The 15,000-nt window shown below is 37.0% G+C and overlaps 1 protein-coding gene across 1 annotated transcript in view; it reads left to right on the forward strand.

Annotated features, from left to right (window-relative positions):
• Positions 1–2,380: 2,380 nt before the first annotated feature.
• LDAH (lipid droplet associated hydrolase) overlaps positions 2,381–15,000 on the forward strand; it is a 96,898-nt gene continuing 84,278 nt past the window's right edge. Inside the window, 3 exon segments of the mRNA XM_081253668.1 lie at positions 2,381–2,448; positions 3,138–3,716; positions 4,099–4,182. Coding sequence (XP_081109794.1) covers positions 4,146–4,182 — 37 coding nt within the window. The 5' untranslated portion in view covers positions 2,381–2,448; positions 3,138–3,716; positions 4,099–4,145.

Raw genomic sequence — 15,000 nt, forward strand, 5'->3', positions numbered from 1 at the left:
TGAAAAGAGCAATTAGTTCCTGAGGAATCCAATAAAATGGGAACATACTATACTCTAAGGGGGTATTCATCTGTAGCTAGTCCCAATCTCTACTTTGTTTTTAATTTATAGAGATAGTTGAACTACATTTCCCATATTTTTCTTACCCTTAACATACCGTGCTCTGCCACTAAAAGCTTCTTTATGGTATGGTTTCACTGAGGGGGACTAATTGATCATATCAATGGATAACAGTAAAACATTTGGAGTTGCAGTTATATAACATGTGGTGAATGACCTTGAAAGTCTTAAAATAAAAATATTATTCTAGTCTCTTTCATATATACGCACATATATGTATATATATACATATATATTATTATTTTTGATGGCCTGAACATCTAAATGTTGATGTTTGCCAGATTTTTTTTAGTTCATTCTTTTTATTAGCCAAGTGCCTCTACGAAGGCAATGCTATCAGTGAACAGTCCTATAGTGAGACACTCCAAGTCTCACAGTTCAAGTGTGCTGGCTTTTAGGACCAGCTATCTCTTGGTCAGGAGGAACAGTATAACTATAATATGGGGGTTAAATGTGGTTTGGTCGATTTTTAGCTACTGATTTTAAATTTATCTTTAAGAGAATCATTATGTGGACTTCTTGACCTAAAATGTTTGAAAAAAGACATTTATGTAGATCTCAGGGTACACCAGAGCCATCGTAAGGAGGCTGCATGGAGCAATGGTATTTTTACAAGCATTTAGAATTATTTACACTTAAAGATTTACAAATGAGAAAATTCACTATTAGAACCAGCGGAAAACCACAATTCAAAATTCACTGATACTCTCTCTAGAATATATATTGAAGATAAATCTTAGTTGTCTTCTACACTTAGAAATAAATCTTTTTTTCTCTTATTTCCTTGCTCTTTTCTTCTTTTTCTTTCTCTTGTTCCTTTTTATATAATATTCAATCTAAATATCTTAATTCAAAGGGTGTCTAAACTAAGAGTTTCAACTTTCTGTGTAATGAAATAATAAGGAAGATGGGAACATACTTTATTAATAAGTGCAGGTCCTTCTAATATTCTCATAACATCCACCAGAAATATTCTTTCCTGTTTTTCAAAACAAAACAAAACCACACTCGTAGATACAGAGAACAGACGGGTGGTTGCCAGAGGGGAGGGAGTTTGGGGGTAGGTGAAATGGGTGAAGGGGGTCAAGAGGTACAAACTTCCAATTATCAAAGAAATAAGTTGTGGGGATGTAATGTACAGCATGGTGACTATAGTCGATAATATTGTATTGCATATTTGAAGGTTGTTGAGAATAAATCTTAAAAAGTTCTCATCACACACACACACACACACACACACACACACACACACAAGAAATATTCTTTCCTATCATAAAGATCTAAGTGTTACCTACCACTCTGTCTCACTCTCATTGCTATTGTGGGCCCTCAATCACTTCTGCAAAGTGTCCCCAACTACTCTCTTACCTCTGCTAAAGTGTCCCCAACAGCTGTGGCAGTTTCTAGGAGCTGTTTTTAAAGATCCCTGCATAGTTGATCTGGGCCATATCAGAAATGCAAACTTTTTATTTTTTTCCTCTTCCTCTTCAATGATGTTGCCCATGAAATGGCAGGAGGCTGAGACACTACCTCCCCTGCAACTTCTTCCCTGTAAGTGCTACATGTGGTTGACAGTCTCCTTAAATCATCCCCTGTCCACGGGACACTGCAGAGCTTCTCTGCTCAACAGAAGGCAGGTTTCCTTGGTACTCTGTCACAGTGGTTCCTGAGCTGCATTGCCTTGGGATCCCAAAATCTCTCAGAGATTTTGTGGGAAATTTCTTCTTTCTGCTTCCTGCCATAATCCTTCTCTTGCTAGGACTCAGACGTGAATCCATATGGTTTGGGCAAAGAGTGGACCATTTATCTGAGACCATCATTCTGAACTCTGTCCTCAAACTTCTCTTTCCCTTCTAGACCTATGTAAAGCACTTAGCACAAAACTTGGCACAGTAAATGTTCAGGAAATATTAGCCATTACTCTCATTTGACAAAAGTCTCTCCTAGTAATTTACATTCCTTAGAGTTCCATAATTAGAATAATTATTCTACATAAGCCTAAATTTACCTTTTGAAGCTTTCTTTCCATAAATTATTCCTTGCCATGCAGCCATGAAGTTAAACAGTCAGAAGACCCTGCACTGCATCTCTTTGTGGACACTGCTAGATTAATGAAATGTGGAGTCATCCCCTGAATGCTTTCATAATGAGTCCCCAGATGCCCCTGGAGTAGGTCAGCCTCTGGCCAACAGCCAGTGAGGAACAGTGGCTGACTAACAATCACGTGACTGAGCTTAGTGCTAGATTTTCCACCCTCAGTGGAGCTTCGAGATATCTGCAGCCCTGACCAACCAGCTTGGCTGAAACCTCAAAGACTTTGAGCTCCAGGTAGGCTCTCCGGGATTCCTGACCCTCAGAAACTGTGCGAGATAATAAATGTTTTAAGCTGCTATGTTTTGGGGTAATTTGTTAAGCAGCAGTAGGTAATGAATGCACTCCTCACTCTCTTTTACCCTGCCTTTTAGTTCCTCTTCCACTTTCACTATATGTCAATGTATTTAATTTGTTTATTTTGGGCTTTGGTGAGAGCAAGTGTTTTTCTCTCTGGGTTGCCTTTGCGTCCTCTGTGCCTGGAAGGGTGTTTGGAATGTAATAGGTAGTCAATAAACACTGAACGAGTAATGGGAATCTAAACTTCTTATAAAAGGTGAAACTGTTTCAATTTCATTTATTGTTTTTAAATCAGTATACAATGGTCTAATTTTATAGCCATGTCTGCTTGTAGTAGACACCTTTGTGGAATGTTTGCCTGCTCACTAAAATCCCCTTAACTGTAGAAGGTCCCTGTCTACAAGGTACAGTATGACCCCTAGTGCTTGTTACTGATGATTGGACAATTGCTGACAACCAGACCCAAGATGAGGCAATCAGAAAGTCTCCCCTGAGTATTTAGAATTAAAATCAAGAGCATGCGAAAAAAGATCCTCTCTGTGTGGCTGTCCCTGTGTATCAATTAGGACAGGCTACATTGTAAGAACACCAAAAGTAACAACAGAGGTTTCTTTCTTTCTCCAAAGTATTCATCACAGGATGGTCAAGAGGCTTTATGTAGCAGCAGCTACTGAAGGACACAGGCTCTTGGGACAGACATCATTCAAATGTTGCCATCACCTCACCAAAGGAAAAAGCAAAGTTTTGGAGCATCTCACACAAGAAATCAACTGCTCAGCTGGAAGTGACACAGCATTCTCCTCACAACTCATTGGCCAGAATTACTCACATCCCCTTGGTCCCTACCTTCCTCCACTCCCCACCCTTGAACTATAAGGGAAGTGCAATCCTAATAAGTGCCTAGAAGGTAGAAAGTAGAAACTATTTGAACTGCAAATAATATGGGGATAATAACACAGACTGGCCAAAGGTCTGGAAAGATAGATTTAAAAAAAAATGGAACCCCTTTGGTTAACTTTTCTGGCACAGCCTTATTTAATGAAATCAGAGACACAAATCACTTGAGCAATGCACCATAAATGCATATGCAAGAACTGAAAGAACTGCTGCATTTGAACCACACTCATCGGAATTTTGCACACATTGAGCTGTGCATTAGTAACGAGGGACAACACCTTGAACATAGCATGTAATGTCACTGCAGTGTAAGCATTCACTTATTTTGTGCATTTGTCTATGTTTCCAGACTCTATGGTCACACGTTAATACTGACTTCATTGGGGTTGCTGTGAGGATTAAAAATGAGTTGATTCACGAGAAGCTCTTAGCACAGTGAGTGGCATCTTCTAAACTCATTGGGTTAACTATTATATTTAGGAAGTAAAGTGAAAGCAGGGAAGGTAATGAAGAGGTACCAGTCAACTTCCAACAACTGGTTGGAAGGTGGTGCCTATCACTAAGATGTTGAATGAAAAAGGATCAAGTCTTCTCTATGTGTGGGGGAGATTACTGATTTGCCAGTCTACTTGTCTGCTTCTACCCCTGGCTATAAAACTACTTTGTTTTCTCTATTGCATTTTTGAACAGATATATGCCACTCACCTATTACGTGCTGAGGATGCCAAGTTCGCAAGATGAATATGACTTTTGTCTTCATGGAGTTTGGATGTGGTAAGCTCGAAATACCTCTGGAATAGGCATTTTCAGCATTTTGCTAAAGGGCCGAGTAGCAGAGGCTGGGCATATTAATGCTAATAAACAGGGCAACTGAGAACCAACTTCCCTGTGAATGTGGGGAAAGGAAGGGAAGAGATGCAACCAGTAACGCAGGAAGGGAAACATGGGCATGGGGGAGAACCGGAGAACGGGAAGCTGAGGTGTCTCAAGGATGGCTAAAATAAGAGGCGGATGAAATTCATATGAAAGGGAAGAGAAAGTTCCAGCATAGCGACCGCTTCCCAGAGGTCTCGCTGGATCTGGGCCACAGGGCCCAACCCAGGGTCAAGAATCTCCCAAACCCCGCCACACCCCACGTCCTAAGGGCACCAATTCTCGGGAGCGGCGCGCGGCGCGGCGCTGTGACGTCAAAGGGAGCCGGGACTTCCGGTCCAGTGACGCCTAACCAAGACGGCCACGGTAGAGCCAGCTGCCTTCTAGTCTGACAGGTGAGGACCTGCCTCCCACGCTCGGGGTGACTTTGTAGGAGAAAGGGCGGCCGGGCAGGCACGCGGGAGCTGGAACCCTTCCTCTCTATGGCTCCTCGCAGAGCCCGTGCTGTCCTTAGCCAGACGGCTGCGACCGCTCGGGGGTTCGGGGCCACTTTGGCCGGGAGCCCCTTTGGCTGCTTGCCCAGCGGGAACGTATCATTTGTACTGCTAACTGTAGCCCGCCTGTGGAGAGTCTTATGGCGGCCCCTCTGGGGGGTAAGGTCCAGGACGTTGGGCGACTGGCAGGGAAGAAGTGACTAGAATTCCTCTTCCACTCTCTTCCCTCCCTGGCTCTCAGTTTCCAACCTTGTCCATTAACGGGCTCTTTTGGTTTGGAATCGAGTTTCTCATCAGGATCAGCTTCCTCCCCCACGCCTCTCCCAAATTTGTTACACCAGGTTTCCTTGAGAACTGACTCTTGAACCAATTTCTGAACTTGACACTCCCCTAACCAGTTGTTTGAGGTTCACTCTACCTGCTGTAATATTTCTCCGTGGCGCCAAGGTCAAAACGGCGCTTGCTCCCTTGAATTTGGAGTGCAGCATTTTGGGGAAACAATTGCGGCTTTTGTTGCCTCTACCGAGTGCCATGCATCATGGTATTTTTCAGAAATAGTCTGTCTCACTTTTTCTCATGTATAAAATGGGGTACATTAGTAGCCACTTGATAAGATTATTTTATTAACTGAGATAATTCATACAACACTTGGAACCGTGCTTTACGTGTAATAAGCACTTAGTAAACATCAACTCTTAAAGAATGACCCGTACACTGACTTCCACAGCTGTCTTGAAGTTCTTTGCAGCAGACACCTAGTGCTAATGCTGCTTTTCATCCACACATAGGCCTTACTGTAAACTGTCACCCTTGGGTTTTTTTTATTTTTCTACACGAGACAGGTTGCATAATTCCTTTAAGATCCATCCAAGTTGTTGAGTGTGTCAATAGTTTGTTCCTTTTTATCGCTGAGTAATCTATGGTATGGTTGTACCACTGTTGGTTTTACCATTCACTTGTTGAAGGACATTTGCGTAGTATCCAGTTATGGGCTGTTACAAATAGAACTGCTGTGAATCTTTGCTTGAAGGTTTTTCTGTGAATATGTTTTCATTTCTCTAGGAAAAATGCCCAATACTACAATTGTTGTGTCATAAGGTGTGCATTTAGTTAATTCATGTGATCATATGTTTTTTCTTTAGCATCTTGATATGGTGGACTACACTGATTGATTTTTGAATGTTGAATATACATGGAATAGATCCCACGTAATTCTTCTAATACATTGCTAGATTATATTTGTTAATATTTTGTTAAGGTGTAGATATGAGAGGTATTGGTGTGTAGTTTTGTTTTGGGGTTTTTTCTTGGTTTGTTTCTTTGGTTTTTTTTTTTTTTTTTTTTTTTTTGGCCACACCACATGGCTTGTGGGATCTTAGTTCCCCGACCAGGGACCAGGGATTGAACCAGGCACAGGCAATGAAAGAGCCAAGTCCTAACCACTGGACCGCCAGGAAATTCCCGTGTAGTTTTCTTTTTTTGTACTGTCTTTGTCCAGTTTTGGTATCAGGGCAATAGTATTCTGTCGGGTCTTTAGTGATAACCCCTGTTTCATTCCTGATGTTAGTAATTTGCATCTTCTCTCTTTTTCAGTGGTGGTTTATTGATTTTATTGATCTTTTTCAAAGAACTAGCACTTTAATTTTTCTGTTTTCAATTTTATTGATTTTTGCTCCATTTTCTTCTGCTTGCTTTAGGTTTATTCTGCTATTCTTTTTTCTAGTTTCTTGATTATTAATTTGAGACCTTTTCTTGTTTCTAATGCTAGCATATAGTGCTATAAATTTCCCTCTCAGCATTGCTTTTGTTGCATCTCACAAATTTTGGTGTATTGTCTTTTCATTTTCATTGAGTTCTATGTATTCTTAAAATTTCTTTTGCAACTTCCTGTTTGACCCGTGGATTATTTATAAGTGTGCTCTTTGGTTTCCATGTATTTGGAGATTTACCTGTTGTCTTTTCTGTTACTGATTTCTAGGTTTATTCCATAATGGTCAGAAACATAAGCTGTATGATTTTAGTTCTTTTAAATTTACATTTGTTTTATGGCTCATGGTGAGGTGTATCTTGGTGAATGTTCCATGGGCACTTGAAAAGAATGCATATTCTGCTGTTGTTGGATGTCAATTGCATGTCAATTATATCCTGTTGGTTGATGGTATTGTTAGGCTCTTCCATATGTTTTTGATTATCTGTCTAGTAGTTGTTTCCATTGCTAAAATTTTCCAACTATAATTGTGGAATTTTCTGTTTCTCCGTTTAGCTGTATTGGTATTTGCTTTATGTATTTTGAATGTCTGTTGTTCAGTGCATATATATTTAGGATGTCTTCTTGGTGGATTAATCTTATCATTATGAAATGTCCCTCCTTGTTCAGTAATTTTCTTTGCTTTAAAGTCTACTTTATCTGATAGTTGCATAGCCATTGTTGCTTTTTTAAAAAAAATAATATTAGCATGATATATCTTTTCCCATTCTTTTATTTGCAACCTACCAATGTCATTATGTTTGAAGTGAGTTTCTTTTAGGCAACATGTAGTTAGGTCATGTTTCTTTTTAAATCCATTCTACCAATCTCTGCCTTTTAACCAGTATAATTAGACCATTTGTATTTAAAATGATCAATGATATGTTAGGGCTTAATTCAGCCATTTTATTATTTATTGTTGTTGTTGGTTTCCTCTGTTAACATTTTTCTGTTTCTCTTTTCTTGCCTCCTTGTAGGTTACTTAAATGCTTTTTAGAATTTTATTTGACTTATTTACATTATTGAGTATATCTCTTAGTATACTTCTTTTTTTCATGGTTGCCCTAGGTATGACAGTATATATACATAACATCACACAGCCTACTTTTGTATTGACATTTTACTACCTTAAGTGAAGTGTAGAAACCTCACTTACATTTACATCCTTTTACCCTTTCCATTTTTTAAATAGAATTATCAGATTTCCGCTACATACACTCAATACCACATTAAACTTTTGCTTCAACCATGAAATATTATTGAAGAAGCTAATGACGAGAAACATAATCCATTATATTTACCACTGCTTTTACCTATTCCATTGTTCTTTTTTTATCTGAAGTTAAACCTTATTCACTTATTCCTTTCTGTTTGGAGAACTTCCTTTAAGAGACCTTACTTGAGAGGTAGATATGTTAGTGACAAATTCCTTTAGTTTTTCTTCATTTGAGAATATCTTTATTTCTCCTTCATTCTTGATGGATAGTAAGGATAGTTTTTTCTGATAAGGAATTTGGGGTTAAGAGTTACTTTCCTTCAGCACTTGAAAAACATTTGCCACTTCTTCCTAGCCTCCTTGGTTTCTGAAGAGAAATCTGCTGACATTCAAATTATTGTTCGCCTGTAGGTAATATGTCATTTCTCTTTGGCTGCTTTTTAGATTTTTTTCTTTGTTTTTAGTTTTCTGAAGTTTGACTATGATGTGCTTTGTATTGTATTTCTTTGGTTTTATCCTATGTGGGGTTAACTCAGCTTCTTGATCTGTGGGTTTTATGTGTTTTGCCAAATTAAAGAAGTTTTTATCAATTATTTTTTAATAACATTTTTCAGCCCCATACTCTTTCTTCTGTTTCCCTGGGACTCTGGTTATACAAACGTTGGGCCATTTGTTATTTTCCTACCAGTTCCTGAGATCCTGCTCATTTTTTTAAAAGTCTGTTTTCGTCTTGTTTAGATTTAGTAAATTCTATTGATGTGTCTTCAAGTTCACTGATCCTGTTCTGTCAATTTAACTCTACTAGTGAACCCATCCACCAAGTTTTTAAAAATGTACTATACTTTTCAATTCTATAATTACATTTGGTTCTTACTTTTATAAAGTATTTTATCATTTAAGGAGAATTACTTTGAATATCCATGTAATTTCTGAGCAAAATTAATGATAGCTGTGGATTATTTGTGCATATAAACTAATCATCTTACTCAAGATTTTAATCTTCTCAGCAGAATTATTGCTTTAATTAGCAGAAGAAAAGTGAACACATGTAATTTTTCTCTCCTTGTTTCAGGCAATTTCTTATTAGAAACCTAATAAAAGGGAAGTGGGGAAGGAAATGAAGAAGGAAATTTAGGCCTTGGTAAATGGCAAATTGTAGTATCCCACTAGCAGGTGGAGTGGGAATTTTGGAATTCTAGAAAAAAGAAACCAAGAAGCAAAAATGAAATGAAAAATTTACATTTGCTTACTAAAACTTTTAAAGGAGTTTTGTGATACAGTTGCAGATTCAGAAAGCTCCCTCCTTTCCCCCTTTTTCCCTTGAGTAACACTAACGATTTTAAGTACAACAGGTAACTTTCACTGGCCATACTTGAGATTTAGGTAATGTTGATTCTTGGTTTTATTGGTTCGATTTCTACCCTTACCAAATAATTAAAAATTAATCATGGACCCAGTTGCCAGATTCACTGACATTATAGCACTGTGATTAAGAATTATTTCCCAGTAAGTATGAAAATTTAATATATGAAAAAGTGGGGAAAAGATGATTTTTTAATTAAATAGGATTATCACAAGTAGCTCTCTATTGTAAGAAAAACAAAATTGAATTCTTATATAGATGGCTTAAAAGTTAAAATGTAAAAACTAGAATAATAAAAATTAAAATAAACATCTAGGAAGCTATATGTTAAATTTAGGAGTCCAGAGAAGGGTTAATATCAGCAATATACAAAGTTGTCTCACAAACCAATAAGAAAATGATAAATAACCCACTTGGAAGCCAGGCAAAGGATATGAATAGACAGTTCACAGAAAAGAAAGTCCAGAAGGCCAGCAAACATGAAAAGATGTTCAAATATACTAGTAGTCAGAGAAATACAAATTAAAGAGTGAGATATTTTATACCCAAAGACTACAAGAATTAAAAGTAATGGTACTGCTTATTGATGATAGGATCGTAGTGTTTCCATTCCCCTCATCTTTAGCATCAGAATCCAAGTCATCTTTGTCACTTTCCCTTCCCTGGATTCCCTTACAGAATTATTACCAAGACTTTAGTCTCTCATTCACTCCTTTCCCATTCTTGCCCTTATTTCTTGCTTAAGTTATTTTGATAGCTTCCAAACTCTAGTGAAATCTTGTGTTTTTTCTGTCTTTCACAATCTTCTTAATAATATAATTTGAAAGGGTCTGCAGAACTAAAATCTTTGTTTAACCTATTTTGACAGATTGTGTTTTCCAAAGTTGGCCACAACAATAACTCCCATACCACATACTATTCATATGATATGATACTTCCCTTATTTAGAGAGGTCCATTTTGCTCCCCTTGCATATTGGTGAGCTTGTGGTTAATATGGAAGTAATGCTGTGTGACTTCTGAGACTAGGTCTTAAAAGGTGATGCAGTTTCAGTCTGTTCCTCTTGAGACAGTTGCTCTTGGAACCCAGTTCTCATGCTCTGAACAAGCCCAAAATAGTCCATGTGGAGAGACCATACAGAGTGGACATGTATAGATATTCCTGGCCAGCAACCTATCTGAAAGCAGCATCAGTCATCAGACATGTGAATAAAGATACTTCCAGAGGACTCTCACTTCCAGAAGACTCTTGCCCCCAGTGAACATATCACACCCACCAGTGACCACAGGAGAAGCAAATAATAATATTAATAATAATAAAGATAAATAAAAGAAATAATAACATTAAAAACCATAGGACAGCCCTCATTGAGGGCAGTGGGAGAGGAGGGGCTGCCCGGAGTGTGGTCCTTGCCTGGATTTTGACACAGCAACTTTCTGTAGTGAGCACTTTGTATGAATTGTGGACTTCCTTTTCTCAAGGTGTGGGTATTTATTCTGTAATCTGTCTAGAGCACACATTGAAATCCAACTTCTAATAAACATAATGGTGCATTTCCTACCCCCTGCCCACAGTAAAAAGTCTCCTCAGCTAAGGCCCCAGATATTACAGATTAGAGATAGGCTATTCTTGCTATGCCCTTTCTTAATTCCTGACCCACAGAATCCATGAGTATAATAAAATGGTTGTTTTAAGCTACCAAGTTTTGGGATGATGCAACAGGCATAACTAGAACACCCATATAATGTATATAATCTTGGTGTTTGTGACTAATGACAGCTATCTTTCTTCCTATCCAATCTATATATATTTATTTCTCTTCTGTGTCTTATTACATTGGCAGAGACCTCAAGTACACTGTAGAATAGAAGTGTTGACAGCAGACTTTCTTGTCTTGATGTCAAACTCAGAGGTGCTTTTAGTATTTCACCCTTAGTAAAATATCTGCTGTAGGTTTTGTTGTTGTTGTTGTTTTTGCTGTAGGTTTTTTATAGATCCTTAGATTCTGTAAAAGATAATCCCTCTATTCTTTTTTAAGAGTTTTTCATGACTGTGTTGTATTTTATCAAGTGTATTTTCTATATTCGTTGAGATGATTATATATCTTTCTCCTTTATTCTACTAATGTGTTACATTGATTACATTTTGAATGTTTAAACAACCTTGCATTTCTGATTTATTCACAATTTGGTTGTCGTGTATAACCCTTTATGTATCACTGAATTTGGTCTCCTAATATTTTGAATAGAGTTTTTGCATCTATCTTTCTGAGAGAGGTTGTCCCATATGTTTCCTTTCTTATAGCCCTTGTTAGGTATTATACCAAGGTTTACTGGCCTCATAAAATGAGTTGATAAATGGACCCTCTTTTTCTGTTCTCTGGCCAACTCTGTAAGATTGGTATTATTTCTTCCTAAAGTGTTGACTCTCATCTGGACTAAGAGTTATGAATTCAATGTCTGCTGGATATAGGACTATAAAGATGTTTCTAGCCTTTTTGTGTTTGTTTCAGAATTTTCCCACCTCAAATTTATTGGCATAAAGCTCCTCATAATATTCTTTTATTATCTTTTTAATGTCCATACAATCTGGAGTGATATCTTCTCTTCACTTCTGATATTGGTTATTTGTGCCCTTTTTCTTGATGTGTCTTCTCAGGGGTTTATTTATTTATAGGTCTTTTCAAAGAGCAAACTTTTGGCTTTGTTAATCTTTTCAAATGTAAACTTTCTTTTCCTATCCCATTAATTTCTATTTTTTCTTATTTTACTTTTTCTATTTTATTTATTTGGATTCATGTAGTTTTTCTAACTCCTTAAGATAGATAGTTAGATCCTTGATTTCCAGCCTTTTTTTCCTACTATTTTAGAAAATATTTTAGAAAGTATTTTAAGACTTTAAATTTTCTTGCATTCATGCCTTTATCTGTATCCTATACATTTTGATATATCATATTTTCATTATTTGTTTCATTATTGTTTAGTTCTAAATTGCATTGTGACTTCTTTCCCTCATCAGTTATTTAGAAGTATATTGCTTAATTTCCAAAAATTGGCAGATTTTCTTATTATTTTTGTTATTTATTTTTGGCTTAATTCCACTGTGGTTAGGGAACATTCTCTATATTATTTCAGTTCTTTGAAATTTGTTGAGTCTTGCTGTATGGCCAAGTATATGGTCAGTTTTGGTAAATGTTCCATGTACACTTGAAAAGGATATGCATTTTGCACTTATTTGGTATAGAGTTCTATATATGTCAGTTATGTTGACTATGTTAGCATAAATATTAATTATGTCAATCAAAATTTATATATTTTTATTGATTTTTTTTTCTGTGCTCATTCTATCATTCTAAGAGGTGTGTTAGAATCTTTCACTATGATTGTGGATTTGTCTATTTCTCTTTTTACTTCTCTCCCCATACAATGTTGTTACAATATTATTGACCATAATTCTTATGCTGCATATTACATCCCTGTGACTTATTTATTATATAACTGGAAGTTTGTACCTCTTAATCCCCTTCACCTATTTCACCCACCTTCCTACCCACTTCAGGATCAAACTTAATTTTAATGTACTTTTTTTTTTTTCTTTTTGCGGTACACAGGCCTCTCACTGCTGTGGCCTCTCCCGTTGCGGAGCACAGGCTCCAGACACGCAGGCTCAGCGGCCATGGCTCACGGGCCTAGCCGCTCCGCAGCATGTGGGATATTCCCGGACCGGGGCACGAACCCATGTCTCCTGCATCGGCAGGCGGACTCTCAACCACTGCGCCACAAGGGAAGCCCTAATTTACATTTTAAACTAAAAAAGCCTCTCTAACTTAAAACAACTCCTAGACTCACTTCTATTATATACCAAACATTTAATATACTACAGAGATCACCAGCATGTCAAAGTTTGCTACCAGCCTAATTAAAAAAAAAAAAAAAGAACTTGGAATAAAGCTTCCGCTGCCAATTTTGTATGTATTTGTACTTCTTATATTGTATTTTGATAACAATTACAAATTTTGTATCTCTTCCCTGGGCCTTTAAAAATTTGATCCGCACTTGTCTAGTCACTAAATACTTTACAAGTAGGTTTAGTACTATGCCCAGGAGTACCACTAATTAACTGCCAGTCAAAGTGCAGATACATGCAGAGTGTATGCTCTGCTTTGTGTAACTATGGGACAATAACACAGGTCACAACTTACATTTGATAATAATATATATGAAATTTTTCTCATTTGAAGAAGTTTCAGCAGCTTCTTATCTGCCTTATATACATGATAAATAATACGAGTTATTTTTAGATTTTGTTTGTGCTTTAACTTTGAAAGGAAAGTATCTTACTATCTCTTTTTCAAATGTAATGTAGTTTCATTGAAGACTACCTGGACATTGCAGTGAGTTTAAAAAAAATTTCTTTTATCATGTGCAGTTCTTACATGATGGATAAAGTAGAATTTTGAGTAGCCAAAATAAAATGCAGACATTACTTGGATGCTAAAGCTGAGTGAGGGACTCATTTGTAGTGATCAAATGCTGCTTTTCAGTTTTGTGTATTGTCTAGGTTTGTATAAGATTTAATTGGAAAAAAACTCTTTTACTAAATAAAGTTAGAAACCCATTCATATAAGCAGATGAACACCTATGCTTAGCTGAGTAAGGATTGCCTAAGTTGTACAGATTATATCTACACTGTACACATGGTTTTTATCCAGGCTAAGTCTTGCTGCTTATCAAAACTGATCATTAAAATTGCTTGTAGGTGGCAGCTGAAGGCGCGGCCATCAGCCTTTAATAATATATATTAGAACACATTGTCCTGTCTTAACCTGCCCATTGTTGGCAGCATTGAATTATCTTGGGTTCTTAGGTAAGGAAGAAAGTAAAGTTTTTCTTTACTTTTTTTCTTTGGCTGTGTGAGATTCAGAAACATAAGAATGAAGTAAAATAAAAAGATGCTTTACAAATACATACATTAACTCAGTGTTTCTCAGTTGTATTTTACTTGAAGTGTTTTAGAGTTGTTACTTTTTTGTTTTCTAATTTTCATAGACTGTTTAAGTTTCATATCTACTTGCATTCTCATTAAGTTTGTGGCTAATCAAACTCCTAAGATGTCATTTACTTTGAAGTTAAGTATTTATGAGTTGAATACAGTTAATAACTTTGGATTCTCTTGTGGTGCAAATCTTAAATTTAGCCAGTGTTCTCTCTGTCAGCGCTCTAATTTAATACCGTGTATAACAGTTAAATCTAATATTGTTTCTAACACTTTACAAATGTCATAAGACCTTTATAAATGTACTGTATTTTGTGATAGTTTCAAAGATTGGGCTACAGTGACGTTTATAAGTGAACTAAAAATACACAAGAAAAGGTGAGATGATACTTTTATTTATTTAGTCAGTCAGTATATTTTTAATATAATTTTGAAAGGAGCCCCCACTTTTTAAGTGAAAATTTTTCATTCCAGATATTTTTCCAACCTTGGCACTATTGACCTTTTGGGCTAGTGATTCTTTGTTGTGGGCACTGTCCTGTGCAGGGTAGGATGCTTAGCAGCATCCCTGGCCTCTACTCACTAGATGCTGGTAGTAACACCTCCCCTGATACCAAGTTGTGACATTGAAAACTATTTTTATTTATTGCCATATGTCTTCTGGGAGCAAAATTTTCTCTGGTTGGAAGTCACTGCTCTAGAGAGACCTCACAGCCTGAGCACGGGGGTGAGGGGACAAGTGCTCCAGAAATCTTCTGAGAGGGTACATTGAAACCAGGGGAGGAATCCTTCTTCCTGCAGTGTCTCTCTTCCAGCACACTCTTCAAGGTTAACATCATATCAGTTGGCAGAGGAAGAATATTTAAAAGACCCAGATCCATTTTTCCAGAGAAGGCAATGAAGG

This window comes from Mesoplodon bidens (genome assembly GCF_964165515.1).
Source record: "Mesoplodon bidens genome assembly, chromosome: 14".
In the NCBI taxonomy this organism is placed as follows: domain Eukaryota; kingdom Metazoa; phylum Chordata; class Mammalia; order Artiodactyla; family Ziphiidae; genus Mesoplodon; species Mesoplodon bidens.